At 37.9% G+C, this 21,604-nt stretch overlaps 1 protein-coding gene across 1 annotated transcript in view; it reads left to right on the forward strand.

Annotated features, from left to right (window-relative positions):
- Positions 1-21,604, forward strand: part of LOC134794703 (GAS2-like protein 3) — a 124,257-nt gene that overhangs the window by 73,267 nt on the left and 29,386 nt on the right. The window contains exons 3-4 of the mRNA XM_063766481.1: positions 7,654-7,869; positions 12,743-12,917. Of these exons, the coding sequence (XP_063622551.1) occupies positions 7,666-7,869; positions 12,743-12,917 (379 nt within the window). The 5' untranslated portion in view covers positions 7,654-7,665. The remainder of the gene's footprint in view (positions 1-7,653; positions 7,870-12,742; positions 12,918-21,604) is intronic.

Below are 21,604 nucleotides of genomic sequence, written 5' to 3' on the forward strand. Positions count from 1 at the left end.
CAATTTTGTCAACAAAAAACTTATACGTCATCATTTTCCAATTTGGGTTACTCACTTAAATATTTTGATGAATGGTTTTTATTTTGTTTTGACGGCGGATAGACAAATTCAATGTGTTTTCGTTATAATCATTTTTCTGTATTGTGCAATTGTGAATTAAGAACGTATTTATAAATAGGTGATACAATGATTCGATTGCCCAGTTTATTATCCAAGGATGCTGGTTTTGGTATATGTACCTACTACGTATAAAATGAAAGATCGGTTGGTCAAATTCTGGCAATCATATTTCGTTGTAGTATCTATAGGACTTCAACAAATAAGGTTTATAAATATGGTTGAGTGAAATGAGACACCGGTCTAAGCAAAGCAGACGTACCTATATACCTGCGTTTGATTTGTGATGATTTGTTTAGGTGTATGTCCGTGCAATCTATTCTAAAGCCCTTCATGTAGTTCTTGAAGCAATGATTTGAGAGTTTTGCCAAGAATTTGATCTCAAGAACGCGAATGGGCCGCGGGGTTTGGGACTCGCCGGGAGTTTCCAATTAAGGAGACTTGTCCCCGCCGACGTCTGCAGGGCTGAGCAGTCCGGTTCAACTTTTCACAAGTAGACAATATCTTACCAGAAATAAGGTAAGATATAAATATTTCCTGTCATGGTACTTTTGAATAGAGCTTTTAAAGAACTCTACCTATTTACATTTCTGTTAAAAACCTCTATGCGATATGATAACGTATTCGTATAATTTGGCAGTGATGCCGCGGATAATCGTTCATAGAATCTGATTTCTTAACATATTACTCTGTATCGTTGAAAAGTGCCAGTTTAGATTTGGCTTAGCTACGAACAGTCTTAATTTGTCTATTATGGGGGCTAGCTCTTAGTTCAGATTATTCTAAGTCTGAGTCAAGTTAATATGTATTAAAAAATATATGATTAAATACTATTATAATGTTTTTTTTTGCAGCCAAGCCGAATGTTTAAAGAGTACCTAGTGTAGTGGTAGCCCTGTGTAAGAGAGTAATGCACTCGTGTTGATCCCTGCGCCGGCGCACCCGGGAAGCCGCACAACATCCATCTTAATGGAGTTAATATTAAGATAACCATTACCGCCAATAACATACGTGGACGTGACACGATTCGCCCGAGATTTGTCAGAAGTGTCGTTGGTTGGACTGACTTCAAGATCCAGGATCTTAAATACAAGACTATTACTATTACCATTTCACCTCATTAAGGGACAATAAGTAACATATAGGTATACCGGTGAAATCGGGTGGCTTAGGAAAATTTGGGGTTAATTTGAGAGTTTAGTACTGTAACTATTTAGTTTTAGATTAGGTACATACTATACATACTTCATTGATATTCAGGTTCACCTACTGTAAAAAATACAGTATAAAAATATATTATGGCTTAAAGACTGAAATTTCAAAGTCGCCCCTGCATTTCAAAGCCACCTCGTTTTACGGCATGTCTTAATCTAGATTATAACCAAATTCTGTGCCAAGTTCTTCCAAATCTGACATTCGGCGAAATCTAATTTTTAGGTCCACCTTCAGAATACCTACATACACACCAGTTATATCAGACCAATGGCTGATCTACTTCAGGACAATACAGTAATTGTTACGTTGTAGTTGTAAAGCCACCTGCCCTCACCGGGCCGAGTTATGCAAATAGTCTGTCGGACTCGGGTCAAGTTGAGCGACGACAGCGAAGGCCTTAGCTTGTCTTACTTGTCTTACGTAACTTATCGTTTATCGCGCTGCTGTCGCGACTTTATCGGCGGCTGGAGATATGGCTCTGAATGGAAATGTTGGTGGATGCGAACTATATCCGTTGACTTCCGATAAGTGTATGGGATATGAGTCCATTTTGAGTTAGGTGAGTTCGCCCTCTCACAAAATAATTCGTTGGTCGGTAGCTCGGTAGGTAAGGCATAGTTCCATTTCTTAACGGAAAATAAAATACGTAGTTGTTCTTAGCAATATCCGCAAATCGATGTCGATGTCGAGTTGCAGAAATAGGGGTTCCTGTCCATTGTTTTAGGATAAAACCAGCCTGTAGTTTACGTACAACTTAGTTTTCATTTAATTGGTTTTAGTTTTGGTAGGAACTTTAGGTAGTAGTCTATCGTCATTGTCAATATGTGGTGGCGAAGCACTACAAAAATATTTATATAAAATTCGACAAATAATTTAACTATTCTTCCCTAAAAACAAGTCTGAATATTTTATAAGTATATGCTTCGTTGGCTTCAATCTTACCCAGGGACAGGAACCGGTTACCTTAACCGGGGTTTTTCATAGGGTTATTTTAGAGGTGTTTATAAAAACCCCTACCATAACGGTAACCGCTTAATAAGGTAACACTTTGATTCGGTAACCGTATCAGATCGAGTTAACCTCTGTTACCGGTAACCGAAATAAAAACCCAGTCTATTCAGTTACCTCATTATGAGGTTTTTGACCAGTTCAAACGATTGTAATCTTTACGCACACTTAAATTCAACTTATTATTGAATAACCGAGGTTGGCATGGGCGGTCTATGAAGCCTCCAGCACAAACAAGTTTTTTTGCCTTTCCTTTGTTTATCTTTATACCTACTTGTGTGGTGTGTTCTTATTATAAATATTATTATATTATAACTAAAATAATTAACATAAATACATTAAATAAGTTTAATAAATTAAATAAATTAATAAAATAAAATAAATAAAATAAATAAAATAAATAAAATAAATAAAATAAATAAAATAAATAAAATAAATAAAATAAATAAAATAAATAAAATAAATAAAATAAATAAAATAAATAAAATAAATAAAATAAATAAAATAAATAAAATAAATAAAATAAATAAAATAAATAAAATAAATAAAATAAATAAAATAAATAAAATAAATAAAATAAATAAAATAAATAAAATAAATAAAATAAATAAAATAAATAAAATAAATAAAATAAATAAAATAAATAAAATAAATAAAATAAATAAAATAAATAAAATAAATAAAATAAATAAAATAAATAAAATAAATAAAATAAATAAAATAAATAAAATAAATAAAATAAATAAAATAAATAAAATAAATAAAATAAATAAAATAAATAAAATAAATAAAATAAATAAAATAAATAAAATAAATAAAATAAATAAAATAAATAAAATAAATAAAATAAATAAAATAAATAAAATAAATAAAATAAATAAAATAAATAAAATAAATAAAATAAATAGAATAAATAGAATAAATAGAATAAATAGAATAAATAGAATAAATAGAATAAATAGAATAAATAGAATAAATAGAATAAATAGAATAAATAGAATAAATAAAATAAATAAAATAAAATAATTAAATTAAATTAATTACATTTATTAAACAAATATAACAAATTAAACTAATTAAATAAATGAAATAAATAAAATAAATTAATTAAATTAAATAAATTAAATAAATTCAAAAAAATAAATAAATTCAACAAATTCAATAAATTAAATCAATTAAATCAATTAAATAAATAAATTAAATTAAATAAATTTAATAAGTAAAATCAATAAAATCAACAAAATATAAATAAAGTAAATAAAATAAACAAATTTTTTAGTATTTTTTTTAGTTCTGACGGCACATCACTAAAACTACTTTAATGTAGCAAACTAGTAAGCAACCGATAATAAAGGTTACCATAACTGAATGAAAACCTGTTAAAAACCCTTAACAAAAACCCTATCGCGATGGGGTTTTGAGATTAACTCGGTTAAAGGTTAGGGTTACCGTTTCAATAAGGTTACCATTACAAATAGGTAACAGTATGATAGGGTTACCGAATGATATGGTAACCGAATCGATTGGGTTACCGAATTGATAGGATTAAGCGTAAAGAGGGGTTTTCCGGTCCTTGATCTTACCACGGAAAGTCCCAATCCCAATGCGAATTTAATATTCGTGTATCCTCTTCGCTTCGTCTCAAGGAAAACTGTCCGTAAGCATTGCGTGCCATCTGCCATCAGGTACGGTTGATATGCAAAATATTGTCCTAAATTTGTTTGGATCGATTTTTATAAGTTTTCCGCATTTCGGTACCGATGCCGTCTGGCTGCTTCGTATGCTTCGTAAACTTAGACAAACAATTTGTGATTCAAATTACTGAGTGAGTCATCCTTAATTTTACCTTAAAATAACAATAAAAATACAATAAAGCGAATATCCGTCGCCCGTCGCCCCCTAACTAGGCGCAGCCTATTATGTATTATTGTATGGGATTCTTAGGAACCGAGAAAACTGTTTTTTTAAGAGAGCGGAATGGTATATGGTAATATGATGGCCGTTTTTTGAATTATCGTCAAATGACTTCCTCAAACAACATTACAAACAACAGGTCAACACGATCACGCAGTCATTGTCGATCAGAACAATCAGTCGCATGAGTCGCATGAGCACGACGATGTACGATTATACCGACGTGCGCGCGCTCACGGCGCAGCGGACAATCGGCGATGACGCACGAACTTACCCGAGCCCTATTTAAAGAAATAAGAACAAAATATACAAGAATTGACCGGATAGGAAAACCTAAATCCAGCATTGCTGATGCAGCGTTGCAACAACGGGAAACTTGCGTTGTCACTGTCAGTTTCCTTCATAGGGGCCTAGCCAAGGTGACAATCGTACATCGACAAACGCCAAACGATAAAAAATGTACCGGAATGACACATGCTACGAAAAGTCACGTAACTATTTCCATAAGTACATTATTTACGTTTTATTTGGCGTTTTCTGTCAACGATTGCTACCTTGGTGCGGTTAGGCCCCCAGGCCAGGTGTCCTATTAGGATCGCATCATCCAAAACTATCTTTTTCAAAAATCTCCACCTACGCTACCTACTCTACTAATAATATTTGTGAAAATACTTTAACCTATTCTACTACTACCTATATCTCCAATAGACAAATAAATAGTTGCTGAATTGTAATTCCGCCAGTCAATTAAAGGAAATGAAAGTTTATTTTGAATAGCAACACACTGCACACTGCAACTATTTTCATTGGCTGAAATAAATACAAAAGCGCAGCCGTGATCTTCATTACGCGCACTGAAAAGCCATTGTCTCGGGTTTAGCATAATCACAGGCACAATGCGCGCGCATATAAGGCGGGGTTCAAGGCACACGCAGAAGATCCTCGACCAGTGTAACGTGACCTCCCGATCCTTAACTACTATGCTTAATCCAAACCCTTTATACTGGCTTGTTTATGAGACTTTGGTAAGTGGTTTTAATGTAATAGATTAGCTGATCACGCGCTGGAAGACATTCCCAGGCGATAGGCCCGTTTTGGAGCCGCAAAGGTTGGATAATTGACCAGGCTCTGAGCGAACATGAGCGCCGTTTTGCATAAGGATTTATGGGGGCGAGCTAAGTAAAAGTCGATATTAGGAATCCTCTTTAAGACAGCATGAATTTCTTTTGTGTTACTATATTAGCTCGTATACTACTAAAACGGGATCCTACAGAAAACCGTACCCGCAAAAAACTAGACAGCTCTCATCCAGCAAGCATACAGCTTGTGTCGCTTCTTTCGAGTTTTAGTTTTGATGTATTAGCAAAAGTAGCGTAAATACAATGCTTACAAACATTTCATGCTCCAAAACTGCTTGTTTGTCAAATTCTGAGGAAGACAGACTCAAAACTTTATTATGTAGGTAAATTGTAAAAATTGCACTAAACACGGTTAGGCTCAACCAGTAATTTTAATACACCATACACTATTATGTTACAAGTTCCAGAAATGAGAACAATGTCCTGATACATTATAATCCGTCAAACAGTACTTTGCTATATACGAGTAACTTACCTCAAAACAAATTTGAAAAGTTAAACCAATTTCAATCCAATTAATTTAGTCCGCAATGCGGTGACTGCAAATACTGCAATCCATCCGCTTTTACTCTCGTAAAGTTAACTATGAATGGGATTCGACGAATCAATATACCGCAGCGCATTCGTGCAACACCGAAATAGACGCTGTGATGGACTGTAGGTCTGCAAGCCCTTTGGATACGAAAGGGTTAAACTCCATTTAATTACTTGGTGTTTATGCCTTTTCATGTCTTAAAGCTAGTTAGTTATCCCGGGCATTTTCCGCAAAGCGACAGCCATGGGGCTATTCATAAATTACGTCATTTCAAATTAGGGGGGGGGGGTCTGGACATCGGATGACGGTAGCATGAAGTAGGAGGAAATGGGGTCATTTGAAGCATGATTTTTGGATGATTATAGGGGGGGGGGGTCAAAAATCGTCAACAATCGATGACGTAATTTATGGACAGCCCCCATTGTGTAAATTTTGCGTGAAATACGTGATAGCGACTTTAACCTCCCTCCATGAAACCCAGCAATGTTTTCAAGTTTCTGACACGTAGGCTGCATGCTTCTCGTAGGGTGCACGGAGACTTAGGGTTAGGGGTAGGTACTTATTCCTGTGTATCTCTACTCTACCTACTTCCAGTCCAGACGAACGTGTTTTCTTAAAGTGCTAAATAAGTTGACGGCTTCGCAGAAATCGAAACCGTCTAATAACAACCTGCCATTGTGAAAAAGATCGGCACCGCGTAAAAAAGATCGGTTGCTTTGTTATTTAATGATGGCCTCGGTCTCGTCAAGTCGTCATATCTGTTCCATTAGCGAGGATTTGAACAATGGCTCCCCTGTCCGAATGCTAAATGTGTTTCGGCCGAAATTTACACGAATGATTAACCATTCAAGCGGACGTATATGGAACAACGACTACCATTAACAAGTCATTAAAGAAGTTATGTCATGTCGCAAAAACTGATCAGTGGCTGAGGCATTATTCGCGTACAAAGATAAGTCCTTGTCACATTCGCGTAAGATTTAAATTCGCCTGGCTCTTATTTATGGTTTTTACTACTCGAATGACAACAACGGAGACTGGTACAATAGTATGTTACGTGTTTCGTTGTTTATTTAATGACGTGCACAGACGTTCGGCTCATTACAAACATCCTCAGGTGATTTAGTACCTACGTCTTTGAAAACAATGTATTATGGTTAAACATGCAATGTTAACAGCTGAAAATGTGAATGGAAAATTTTTTCGAAAAATCTAAAAGTCCCGTATGTTTTCACCGAGTATATAATGTGCGTTTGTTAGTCACCTGTTTTTGACATTGAAAAGAGCAAATGTAGGTATTACGTAAATCTAGCCCATACGCCGCGAATATGGACGTTTTTGTTTTGAACGAGTTTTTTTGCAGATTAGCCCCTAATTAGCGCAACTCATGCATCGCATCATGGGTCGCATAGAACGCAATCTAGAGCAAACATGCGTGCGCATTTACGGTGCATTCGCTATATCTGGACGCACCTTTACGGCTACCACCAGTTTTGACATTGACAGATACGCTAACGTCTACGTAAATTACTTAATCTATACATCTCGCTTGCACTAATATGCGAGTACGAGCGAGATGCATAGAAAGTAAGTTACTTAGACGCGAGCGTATCTGTCAATGTCAAAACTGGTGTTAGTGCTTCTTATGATTTCAATGATAGCTCAGTATGATCGGGTACTTGTATAGTACAGAACAATTTTTAAGTCTTCTTTCTTTTGTTTCAGAAAAGGGAGGCAATGGCATACTACCGTTGCGGGCCGACGGCCATCGGCAGCCGCGCGTCCTGGGGCCCCTCTTCCCCTTCCGTGGACCCGAAGGCGTTTGACCGCCCGCTCAGCGGCACCTTTGACCGCATCTTCAACGCTTTTGAGCGCTCTAATGCCTTCGAGTATGTTAACACTCAGGGCGGAAAAGAGACGCGGAGCGTGGAGCACGGAGAGGTTTGTATTTTTTTTGTAGATAGGGTACGAAGCGCTTGACCGCCTACTCTGCGGCACTTTCAACCGCATCTTCAACGCTTTTGAGCGCTCTGACGCCTACGAGTATGTCAACTCAACACACAAAGCGGCAAGTAGACACGCAGCGTGGAACATGGAGAGTTTTTAAAAACTTGTTATCAGTAGGTACTCTCTAATTTTTAGGGTTCCGTACCCAAAGGGTGCAAACGGAACCCTATTACTATTACTCCACTGTCCGTCTGTGCATCTGTCTGTCCGTCTGTCTGTCTGTCACCAGGCTGTATCTCATGAACCGTGATAGCTAGACAGTTGAAATTTTCTGTTGCCGCTAAAAGCACGGAACCCTCGGTGGGCGAGTCCAACTCGCATTCGTCCGGTTTTTATACCCGTAGTCCCCCTTTGTAGACCTTAAGGAACTTATCATTCGATGCCTTCAAGGACAGCAAGGAGTCTGCTTTATTCTTCGACCGCATACTTCGACGTACCTACTTCAATACCGTAATAAACCGTAACACACTAATGGGTCACACAGAGATTTAAAAGTTTTGGTTAAAAGATAATATTTTTAAGGCCCAATTTTAGGTTATACTTGGTTATACTAATAGTCGGCATCTCTTAATATACAAATACATATGTTATTAACATAGATTACATGCACATATGGGTGAGCCAAGCTGAGAACACAAAAAATACATTTAAGTGCACCAGGGACAGTGATTACCAGTACAATTTGACACTGGGTTAACGGTTTAACCTAAGTAAACTTTCGTGGAAGCCACACATAGCTAATATAAAACCTAAAATTTCAGCGTTAACAGCAGCAATGCGCCACATAAGTAGTTATCTCCCAAAACAAACTCGTGTCAACATCTATAACTCTCTGATAAAACCGCACTTAGAATATCTAACTGAAATTTGGGGCAATGCAGCAGATACCAACATAAAAGATCTTCAAATTGCACAGAACAAAATTATCAAGGTCCTTTTCCATTATGACTATCGAACTCCAACTAAAACTTTATACGAAAAAACAACGATAATGAACCTCAAACAAATATACTCGTATAAAACTTGTGTCCTAATACGTAAAATATTAAACAACGAAATACAATCGGATATTGAATTTAGCAAAAAGAGTAAATTCCAAAAGATGAAACTCAGAAATGCCGATAACCTAGCCTTACGTTTTCCCAGAACCCGATATGGAACTTGTAATTTAATGTATGACGGTGCGAAATTGTATAATAGCCTACCAACAACCATAAAAGATACAAAAAGTTACAACAAATTTAAATCGCAATTAAAAACATACATAAAAGACAATATCCAATAATAACGCTTTAGTTACCTGTACCTTATTTAAAATCGCCTCACATAAATACTCACTAGTACTTCCCAATTAAGCTAATTTTGTGTTCAAATTTAAACAATTAACATCTGAATTGATACAGAATCCCAAACCAATTCATTTCTACTTACTATAGCAAATATTAATCTTTAAAGATTTAACTAACCTATCAAATAAGTCTGCATGCTTGCTTACTGCTAATATATGTATTGTTAATGTATAGTTATATAATTGTTGTCTTATAAGTGAAATTTTGTAATTTCTTTAGACAATAAATATTCTTTAAACCGAACCGCTTAACCCCGGGTTATTGAGTTGGTGCAAGTGGGCCTTAATAGGTACTATCGCACTCAGAGTTAATTAAAGAACCATTGTCTCGGCGCTTGTCAAACAAAGATAACATGATGTTGACAAATGAACGTTAAATTGTTAATTAAATGACTATGAATGCGGCAGTTATTTATTTGTAAAACATAAGTAGGCACGGCGGGCACGGAATGGATACGTCCGTTGATTTTTAGACCTTCGTATCATTAAAATAGCGTTCAAAAGTGTTTTTCGTATATTTACAACTGCTTGTGTAGCTGAGAAATGAAATGAATATATTCATTAGGTACATTTTTTTAAACGAAGCATGTACTTACATATTATTCATGATTACAAGTTTATGTATCATTTCATTTTAGTACTAGCCTTTTTTTTGGTTTACTAACGAATGGGCCAAAAACGTTTCCCAAAGTATCACATCCCAAACTATGTTTCCCAAATTATCATTTCCCAAAAAAATGTTTGGCAAAACAACTTATCGCAATTTTTCAGTTAGCAATAGTCTTTTTTGGCAAGTTATTGCTTGGCAAATAATTATGGACAAGTTTCATTTTACCAAGTATTATTTAGTCAAATGTATCATTATTATCATTAAGCATAACATATTGCATGGCATACAATTTACATACCAATGGATATTTATTTTTGCTTTTATTTGAAATACTTAATCCCGACCTTGGTTTTTTTATCATTTTGGTTATGTTTTACGCATACGGATGTGATTAGTTGAACCATAAACATTATAATTTTTAAGAAAAAAACCGATTTCTATGGGGGCCGGTGAAAGATTATGGCTACAAATATAATGACCACCAAAAAATACTTTGGTACCCTAAATAAAAAAATCATGCTTACCAAAAAACATTACTGAACACCAAAAAAATAAGGCCTAAAAATACAAAAGTACCACCGTTTTAATTACGACTGCACTTCAAATTGTATTCAAATACCAAATATATTGAATGATCACCAAAAATCATTAATGATCACCAAATCTTGAAGACCAAATTAATACGATATTTACACCTAAATAAACCACTATGATTACCAAAAAATTTATACATATTACCAAATAAAGTAAACTAATGCCAAAATTACTAGCCCCTCCCGCTCAACCCGCCGTACCCCGCACCGCATACCTACCTAACCTAACCTACTTTTCTAGTAGCATTTCGTTATGCTACTCGCATCGCAGTGCTAACCTAACTTAACTGATAGCAGTTTAACCTACTTTTCTAGTAGCATAACGAAATGCTACTAGAAAAGTGCGTTAGGTTAGGTTAGGTTAGAACTGCGACCCTTACATAAACGAAATGCTGCTAAAATAGTGGGTTAGTTTAGGTCTGAACTGCGACCCTTTCAGAAACGAAATGCCACTAGAAAACTGGGTTAGGTTAGGTTGAAACTGCGTCCCTCACAGAAACGAAATGCTACTAGAAAAGTAAGGTAGGTTAGGTTTGAACTTGCGACCCTTACAGAAACGAAATGCTACTAGAAAAGTGGGTTAGGTTAGATTTGAACTGCGACCCTTACAGAAAAGAAATGCTACTAGAAAAGTGGGTTAGGTTAGGTTTGAACTGCGACCCTTACAGAAAAGAAATGCTACTAGAAAAGTGGGTTAGGTTAGGTTTGAACTGCGACCCTTACAGAAAAGAAATGCTACTAGAAAAGTGGGTTAGGTTACGTTTGAACTGCGACCCTTACAGAAAATAAATGCTACTGGAAAAGTGGGTTAGGTTAGGTTTGAACTGCGACCCCTACAGAAAAGAAATGCTACTAATAAAGTGGGTTAGATTAGGTTTGAACTGCGACCCTTACAGAAAAGAAATGCTACTAGAAAAGTGGGTTAGGTTAGGTTTGAACTGCGACCCTTAAAGAAACGAAATGTTCTAGAAAAGTGGGTTAGGTTAGGTTAGAACTGCGACTGTTACAGAAATAAAATGCTACTAGAAAAAGGTGACGAAATGGATCAATTAATTTAATAGGATAACGATACATTAAATATATGCACATTTTTTAATTAAAATGTGGTAACTATTTTGGTGGCCATTTACTATTTTTGGGTTTACAATGATTATTTTGGAGTAATTTGCTTTAATAGGATAGCGAGATTTAAAAATTTGGTTATAATTTTACATTAAAATGGAGTTCTAATTTTGGTGGTCATTTACTATTTTTGGGTTTACAGTGATTATTTTGGTGTCATTTTCTTTAATAGGATAGCAAGATGTAAAGATTTGGTTATCATTGCACATTAAAATGGGGTTTGAAATTTGGTAATCATTTACTATTTTTGGGTTAATAATGATTAGTTTGGTGTCATTTCCTTTAATAGGATAGTAAAATGTAATAAAATTGGTAATCATTTCACATTAAAATGGTGTTATAATTTTGGTGATCATTCATTATTTTAGGGTGGTAAAATAGATTTTTTTGGTATTAAATTTTAATAAATCTGGTGATCAGTTAAATAGCAGCCAAAGATTATTGTAGATGGTGCACTAGGTATGTAGAAAAAGAGGTAAAACCACCCACTTTTTTAGTAGCATTTCGTTTCTGTAAAGGTCGTAGTTCTAGCCTAACCTAACCCACTTCTCTGATAGCAGTTCGGTTCTGAGAGGATCGCAGTTCTAACCTAATCAAACCCACTTTTCTAGTAGCAATTTGTTTCTGTAAGGCTCGCAGTTCTAACCTAACCTAACCCACTTTTGTTCGGTTCTGTGAGGATCGCAGTTCAAACCTAACCTAACCCACTTAACGGCTTTTTTGGAATATAAATATTAGCCAATAAAAAACGTTTGCTAAATATTTTTTTGTCCTAACAACATTTGACAAAGTAAAATCATGCCAAGTGATAATTTGACCAAATAAATTATATGCGAAGTGTAACATTGCTAAAAGTTCCTTTGGGAAATGAAACTATTGCGATAAGTTTGTTGGGAAGTGAAATTTGGCGAAAGGTATTTGGCCCTAACGAAAGTACACCCTTTTTTTTATAAACGGCATTTAAAATGACTATTTCGTATTTTTGGCAAATTTAACCATCTTAGATTAGGTAGGTATCAGGATATAGAGTCTGTATCCTAGAGTGAAGCCATGAAACCTTTTAGAGACTCAAATTCGTATACACATAAATTTTAAATTACATTTTAAAATACAATACAATTATTATGTCTATAGGTGGTGGTAAACAGAAAGAAGAGCAGTAGTTACGAGCGAGCAGACTGCGCTTTAGCAGCTCAAACTCCCAGCGCAGAAGATGAAGACTACTACCGAGAGAAGATCCTTTACTCGCAGGCGCGGCAGCTGTTCCCACTGCAGGAAGACCTGGCCGACTGGATCAACAAGACCATAGGTGAGTACTATCATGTAGACTGTTCTAGCAGAGCAGAAGATAGACTACTACCGAGACAAGATCCTATACTCTCAGGCGCGGCAGCCCACTGCAGGAAGACTTGGCCGACTGGATCAACAAGACCATCGGTGAGTCTAAAGCTTTTGGCTTCATTTATATCAGACGAAAGTCACTAACTATTGTGAAGGCAGCGAGATTAATCGCCAAAACTCTTATTTTCCAAAATAAATTGAATAAGTCGACAAGTATTCTACTTGATATTCGTAAGACTGACTTAAGTTGTTCGGGACACGTTTACTAGATGATTAAAAATTATAAAACAAATCTACATGTGCTTAGTCTTAACATAAGCAATAAGAACGCGTAGAGATCGAGCCTTTAAACAGACTGTATTCTTACTCCGATGGCCCATTTAGATTCCTGGTTCTCTCTAGCGAATCAACCCGCTAGTTACCGTAATCTCCAGTATTTTCTAGCGTTTTATGCTGCCATGGTCAGCTGCCCTCCAGTACTAATATATCCAGTAAGCATGCGATCCAATAACTGAGATTTCAAGCTCAATAAGTTGGTCATCCTTTGTTTGGTATTCTAATATTCTGGTAGGTACTTTTGCTTTTAATTAAATACATTTCGCGAAACGCGATCAAGCGTAATGGCACTAAGCGTATTTGGTACTATACGTCGAAAGGATGGTCAAACGACTGTTAAAAATTGAAATTATGTACCTACTATTAAAAATAAATGCGTAACAAGCGAAATCAAAAGAGGATAGATCGCTATGGTGTGTGGGCTGATGAAAAAACTTACGCACATCAGTTAGTCCAAGAAGATGACATATGTGCAGTGCTAAAATATCGGGAGTACTCAAAATACATGGTAAATACCCCGTTTTAACAGTAGGTAGTTATAATGCGATCTAATGTAGTATCACACCTTGTATTGTATCATCGCGCCATATCGGCGTTGTTTTTGCGTTGCCCACGCGCACGCGGCGCGCGGCGGCCAACATGTTTTTATCGCGACCACATTGTCCGGCGAGCGTGAGTAAAAAGTTTCTCGCTGGCTATCAATCAAGTGCATATCAGTCGTAGTTTTTAATCAGGGGCCCCAATAACTAATCGAAGAACAGACGTGCACCACAGGTCGCAAGTAATCGTCTTTCTTCTAGACGTACATCCAGGATATCGTGCCGACTGAAAGTTTTTAAGACAATTTTTTTTAGTTTGGGAAAAATATTTCGCAAAGGCAAATGGGAACTTCCTTATTTCTCGAAAATTGTCAAGATCATATTCAAATTAATGGAATTTTGACATTGGAAATGTCTTTTCGTTCGCTCCAGTATACGGTCCGATTTCACGAAAAAGTGCGATCCCCTTATATCTCGGAAAGTTGTGAAGATATGATATTAAAAAATAGGCTCAAAAGACGCATAATCACGAGAGCTGTAAGGTGCAAAAATAATTATTCGAGAAAGTCCATAACAAAAAAAGTTATGGTCGAAATAGTGAAAATAAAATTCAATTTATTCCGAATTTTTGATTTTGGTGCTCGATAATTTGGAAACGAAGAATGATATCAAAAATTTGAGAAAAACGGCTCTGGACAATTTAGTCAGCTACAATTTGAGCCTAAAACAAAGACGATCGGGTTAAGGGTTTGCCCTGTAGCCTAACCTTAAAATAGTCAAAAAGTCAGAACGACATTTTTCACAGGACATTTATGACTTCATGTTTCGCAGAGTTCGTTATCGGTGTTTGTTGTGAATTATCGGGATTATGACGGCAGAATAACACTTGCACTGCGTGGGCTTTCAAAATCGCTGCAGATTTTTCTTGGTCTAACTCTATCTATCCTGTTTGAGACGGGCGTAGATAACGCACTATTCGACAATCTATGCATTCTTGTGGTGGTGGAAATAGAAATAGAGATAGAGGCAGAGGCAGAGGCAGAGGCAGAGGCAGAGAGGGAGAGGGAGAGGGAGAGGGAGAGGGAGAGGGAGAGGGAGAGGGAGAGGGAGAGGGAGAGGGAGAGGGAGAGGGAGAGGGAGAGGGAGAGGGAGAGGGAGAGGGAGAGGGAGAGGGAGAGGGAGAGGGAGAGGGAGAGGGAGAGGGAGAGGGAGAGGGAGAGGGAGAGGGAGAGGGAGAGGGAGAGGGAGAGGGAGAGGGAGAGGGAGAGGGAGAGGGAGAGGGAGAGGGAGAGGGAGAGGGAGAGGGAGAGGGAGAGGGAGAGGGAGAGGGAGAGGGAGAGGGAGAGGGAGAGGGAGAGGGAGAGGGAGAGGGAGAGGGAGAGGGAGAGGGAGAGGGAGAGGGAGAGGGAGAGGGAGAGGGAGAGGGAGAGGGAGAGGGAGAGGGAGAGGGAGAGGGAGAGGGAGAGGGAGAGGGAGAGGGAGAGGGAGAGGGAGAGGGAGAGGGAGAGGGAGAGGGAGAGGGAGAGGGAGAGGGAGAGGGAGAGGGAGAGGGAGAGGGAGAGGGAGAGGGAGAGGGAGAGGGAGAGGGAGAGGGAGAGGGAGAGGGAGAGGGAGAGGGAGAGGGAGAGGGAGAGGGAGAGGGAGAGGGAGAGGGAGAGGGAGAGGGAGAGGGAGAGGGAGAGGGAGAGGGAGAGGGAGAGGGAGAGGGAGAGGGAGAGGGAGAGGGAGAGGGAGAGGGAGAGGGAGAGGGAGAGGGAGAGGGAGAGGGAGAGGGAGAGGGAGAGGGAGAGGGAGAGGGAGAGGGAGAGGGAGAGGGAGAGGGAGAGGGAGACAAAATAAAAACTTATACAGAGAAACATAAAAAAGAAAAAGTGCCACGAAATGGTCTCACCTCAGCATGTTGCTGGCGGCTGCTAGCAGATAGCTGATGCTGAACCCTGGCAGTACCTAGTGGAGCTCGGGTTTAATACAACATAAACACACGCTGTTTTGGTCATCGGACTCGTCTCGATGAGCACTTAGGAGAGTAGTACCCAAGATAGAGCTGATGCTGAACCCTGGCTGTACCTAAAGGAACTCAGGTTTGTTGCAACATAGGCACACGCTGTTTTGGTCATCCGACTCGTCTTGATGAGCACTTAGGAGAGTAGTACCCAAGATAGAGCTGATGCTGAACCCTGGTTGTACCTAGCGGAACTCAGGTTTGGTGCAACATAGGCACACGCTGTTTTGGACACCCGATTCGTCATGATGAGCATTACCCAAGATAGCTGATGCTGAACCCTGGTAGTACCTATTGGAACTCAGGTTTGGTGCAACATAGACAAACGCTGTTATGGTCATCTCTCGTCGCGTCAAACTGCTGTCAAGAAAATTTCATATCTTGCAGCAAATGGGCCGCTGCCGATCACCACTTCTCGAGTTGACTACGGATTTGCCGTGTAATAATTTTCTTGTACTTTGAACATTAATATATCCTGCTTATTAATCGAAAAATGAAATATGTACCTATACTTATGCGCCACGGCGACAATTATTCAAACTTGGATACGCGTGTGGAAATTTTGCAATTTGTTTGTTCACATGCGTTATGTCCAGGATACTTGTGTTAGTCTAAGAATAAAATAATTATCATTCAACGTTGTAGTTTTATTTTGTAACTTTTTCCTTATCCAGACTTTCTCGTCGCTCAGCGACAATATTTTTTCGAATTCCGTAGATTCATTTCCAATGTGCTCGATAGTCGTGTGAGGCACGAAATCTGTGATTTTTTTTACAACATTAGGTAGTATTCTATACTCTATTGACTCTCTTGCTCAACATATTATGTTGAGCAAGCAAAACTGATATTATTAATATCAGCTTTGCCATATTTTGTCGTCAACCAAGAAATTAGCTAAGTTGCATAAAAATTCACGAAATGCATTGAACTTAATGCGGTATTTCGTCCAAAGTAGCTTAATCTATTGGTGTTGCATATGTTAATCCCATATTGCAAAACAATCAACGCTTAACATAATCGGAGTTTGCGTGTAATTTTAATTAAGCACGGCGTTTTGCCGTTAATTATGTTAACGTTTGTGTTTTTGTTCAGTTACCGTGTGAATAATCAATTGAATGTACATAATCGAATTAAAAGGCTTATCACGATTTTTTGAGACAAAGCGTTGAAGAAGATACATATAACAGTGCCGCCAAGTTAAAAAAAGTCGACCTGCATTGTAATAATTTGTAAAGTAAAATTATTACTTTATCATTGTATACCTACTACATATAGTAATAGATACTATATGTAGTAGGTATACAATGATAAAGAAATTGAAATTAAAACTTCGTCTGCTGCTTTGACAGAGATATGATGACGAGGTCTTTCCCTTGCCTCGTTTGTATTTTGCCGTTTGAGATTTATCAACGACTTAATTGAAATGTCCTTACACGTATACAAAGTACCTACCTACGAAAATTATGATGGTCATTCCTACAATACATTTTATATGCTGGTCTTCTCCTTATTGACCTTAGGTAATGTAAGAGTCAATAAAACTATTATTATTCACTATTATTATTATTTGTCTGTCTTTCCATATCTCGGGACCATGGGGTCCCGGACCTTTGGGAGGCGTGCGTGGGGCCGAAGCCAACAGCGCAGAGGCCCTTTAAGACAAATTAATCTAAAGGCAAGGGATACACGTGGCGGATACCATCCCCGAACGCACAATATGATACATCCGGAGATGGTCCCCGCCAGGTGCAAAGACTATTGCAGTGCAGCACTTTTGTGCTGCGATGGGAACTAAGGTCATAGGCTATAGATTTGAATGTTGGATGGACTGGATATCGGGCTATGGGAGGAGACTAGCGGACACCTGCCGTGACAATCAGTCTCAAAATTGTATGAGACAGGTGGTGACTTGCCAACTCATTGAGTGGGCCCCGCAATGGCCGCACGCACAGTGCGACAACAGGGCAACACTTTGGAGTGGCTGTAAGGTCGTCGAGAGGTGAGTCTGCGGTAGCCAGATCCCGGTAATCCGTTCAGCAGGCCGCCGGCGTTATGACATTTTACACTTCCAACCTGGAGCATAGGTCCCGCTCTTGCGACTCCACTCTGGCCGGCCAGTCAAGGCTAGCACAGAGGCGAGGGCCAGATGAAAGTGCCCTCTGGAATAGGGGTCCGCGGTGTCGCCACTCACCGTCAGCTCGCCAATTATTATTATTTATCTACAGCTAAACAAGACTTGAAATCTCAATTTCTGTATATATTCTCAATATACAGAAACTGAGCTCCATTGGCCTCGTACCTAAAATGGCAGCGGTCGATCAAGAGGAGACAAGCGTAACTACAGTCGTAAATAACTTGATGTCCGTCTTAAAAGGTACTACATAACTTATTAGATGTGCTTGAATTACATGCAATTTAAATAGAATAGAAGAATTTAATAGAAATATTTTTATTCGTATGCAGAAACGAGACAATTTACATAAGTAAAAAAAAAACGTAGAAAGAGTAAAGTGCCTCATTACAGCATGTTGTTGGCGACTTTCAGTCAGAAGAATCACGGCAGGTAACAGGCAAAAAGAAAAGAGACATAAAAGGACATAACAGTGGACAAATAAATGGTTTATTTAATAAGAAAACACTAAATTAAATTTAGTTACCTATACAGTTACAAATGTTACAATAGCAAAGCGTCAATGAGTAACATACAATGGAGAACTAATAACAATATATCAAGTTAAGTGTCTGATTGAGTTGATTTAGATGTCTTAAAACAGGTATGGCTTTATAAGCGGTGGTCTCGAAGTAGTTTGTGAAGTGACTAAAGGTGCGTCCAAATTGCGCGGATTTCAACTATTGATTGCGCGCTTAAAGCTCGCTATAAAAAATGCGCTCTAAACGCACAATCTAAAAAATAAAAACAAAAATTAGGTATCTCATCTCAGGCAACTCTACACTACTCGTGTATTTATGGAACTAAAGGTGTATGTAAGATGTGTGACGAATAAATGATTATGATTATGTGTACTGTAAGCAGTAATACGAGATACGCGCGGTACAGCAGTATGGCTTCGTTGTGGCGTCTGCTGGCTGCTATGCTCAAGTATCTCATTATTACCATTTTCCGTCTTGTAAGTCAGGTAAATTCCATTGAGGGCGGCGTGAAGCGTGTCCACTCTGTATGAAATACTATTACTTATTACGTGTTTTCGATTGTCGTTTTGTATAAACGATTGTCTTGGCCAGGCTGGGCACACCTTTACCAGAGGGCAAGGGCGCGCAGGCGCTAGATCCGTCACCTCGCTGCCCACGCGCAGGGCGGGGACGCGACTAATAGGTAGCTCGAATACAAACATTTGTTAATTTAGACAAACAAATAGTCTTGTTGCTGTTGAAAATTCCATGGATGCCATGAGAACAAATAATTTATGTATATTGGAGGAACATTGCATTACCGGACAACTTTGAGGATATACGGAGATCTGTCATTGGTGTATGCAGATGCAGGTATCCTCATGAGTATTTTTTCCTTTACCGAAAAGATAGTGGTAAATATCAAATGATATTCCGTATATAAGTTCAGAGAAACTCATTAGTACGAGCCAGGATTTGAACCCGCGACCTCCGGATTGAAAGGCCAACGTCATAATATCAGCCACCACAGCTTAGGAAAAATAGATACAAGAATTATGCATTCAAATGTACACTGGCTATTTGTATGAAACGTGTCGTTGTAATCTTATTGCAGTGCAATTCCTATAAACACCTGAGATAACTTGCAGAGTGTATGAGTAGCTTAATAAGCACCTATTTGCATGGCTGCAAACTGCAACTCATTGACACTCGCCCACGGCACGAGGGACTCGCGCCTGACTCACCTCACCAGCCTTAGCCCTCATTCTGACGAATATATTTGCTAATTGAGGTAATACTCAACGCAGCTGTTTTGATTGAGTCTATTTATGTTGCACCATCGGGAAAGGCGCAAAAGTGACTGTATCAAAGTTGGCACAAGCCGAAAGACCGTACGACACAAAGTCTACTAAAAGACACAGAGAGTGTTGTAAGCATTGACATATATATCTCAGAACGGGCCATACGGGCACTAAAAATGGTACTAGTTCAGCGGTGTCACTCACGAATTCGAGCCAATCGTGCAGTCTAACGCAACTAGTTGCGACCAATCGCGCGCGTGATGCGAACTCATCAATATAGCGCAAGTTATCGCAATGTAGCGGTGTCACACCGCTGTACTGGCCCCATTCATGCCCCATTCTTATTGCCCGTAAGGCCAGTCCTGAGATATATGTCAATGGTTGTAAGAGAGGTTATATAATTAAGTTCAGATTTGTGTTGTGTAAAGTAAATAATTTGTTTGTTTGTAAGAATGTACTCACAAGGGAATCTAGCGATGTTCCATATTTTATTACAAGCTTTTATTTAACTTGCAATGTTTGTATGTATGTATGTATGTATGTATGGGTCAAATCTTGCAAGCTCTAATTTACCTCACCCTCTGCCCATTTGTCGATTAAGCTGTAACTTGAAATTGCAATATTATGTTTATGTTTATTGCAATATTTTTATTTCTAGTTTTATCTTTAGTTTTAATATGGTATTATTATGATTATTCTTGTTTATCCATCAAATAAAATACAATAGGCACTTCGAAACTCAAATATGTATTAGATTTTAAGATTACTTAATGGAACCTTTAATAATAGCCGTGACATAACGTTTAAGCGTTTTTGAATATATTATGTTTAGTGACATCGAGCTGATCTGACGATGGACACAGGAGGCGGCCATAGGAACTTTGTCATAAGTTGATAACACAACGTAACTTAATTGTGTTTGGGTTTGCTAGAAATGTTTCGATGAGTTGAAAGAAACAAACAGTCAGCGATTTTATCAAAAATAAAATGTATATGCCCGTTGTGGTTAAATTTTTGTCAACATTTTAAATTTTATGCATGAAATCATACATGACTCTACCCTCCATTAAATTAATCCTAGATTTCACTAAGATGAAACTAGGGAAAGTTCCCTCGAAGCTTCCATAACCATCGAAAGCCAAAAGTGCACTGACACACAAATTGTTTTACCTCGTATGTGCTGGGACGTCTGTCACGACATTATGTCCTCATGTCTCTGTCAGAAGCAATTTGTGTTTTGTGAAGGGGAAACGAGGTTTAATTTGGTTTAGATTTTCTTGTGAGAAGAGAACATCAGTTTAGGTACAGTGAGAATATTCCGTAGATTGACATATATGTACCTATACCTATATGTACGTACATACCTATGTAGAAAGAAGTTCTATAATTTAAACTTTTTGTATTTAGATCTAACACGTCGTCTTTGGGATTAATATAGAAAGTTTTAGGATTAGTATATTAAAGATTTGTTATTAAAAATTAGGATTACTTTGAAAAAGATAGAAATTAGCTACAAAATTGGTAATATCTCTTGACTCTTTTATTTCTAAGCAACATTATACTGCACACATCACATATCTTTCTACAGCCTGCCTGTCGTGAGACTCGGGATTCTCGCTGAGAAATCGCGCGTATGTCGGACAAGCCGTTTCAAAGAAATTATATTAGATAAATTGACTAATATTAGACCTTACACCATTGCAATAAGGTACATAATTGATCAGTAAACTGTGTAGACGATAGACGCACTCAGTAATAACCATACAGCATACACCTAACACACGCGAGAACAGATGTATGTAAACAAACTCGTCTGTTGTTGATTGAATCATTGTTGTGTAACGTG

The sequence above is a fragment of the Cydia splendana genome, chromosome 11 (assembly GCF_910591565.1).
Source record: "Cydia splendana chromosome 11, ilCydSple1.2, whole genome shotgun sequence".
Taxonomy (NCBI): Eukaryota; Metazoa; Arthropoda; class Insecta; order Lepidoptera; family Tortricidae; genus Cydia; species Cydia splendana.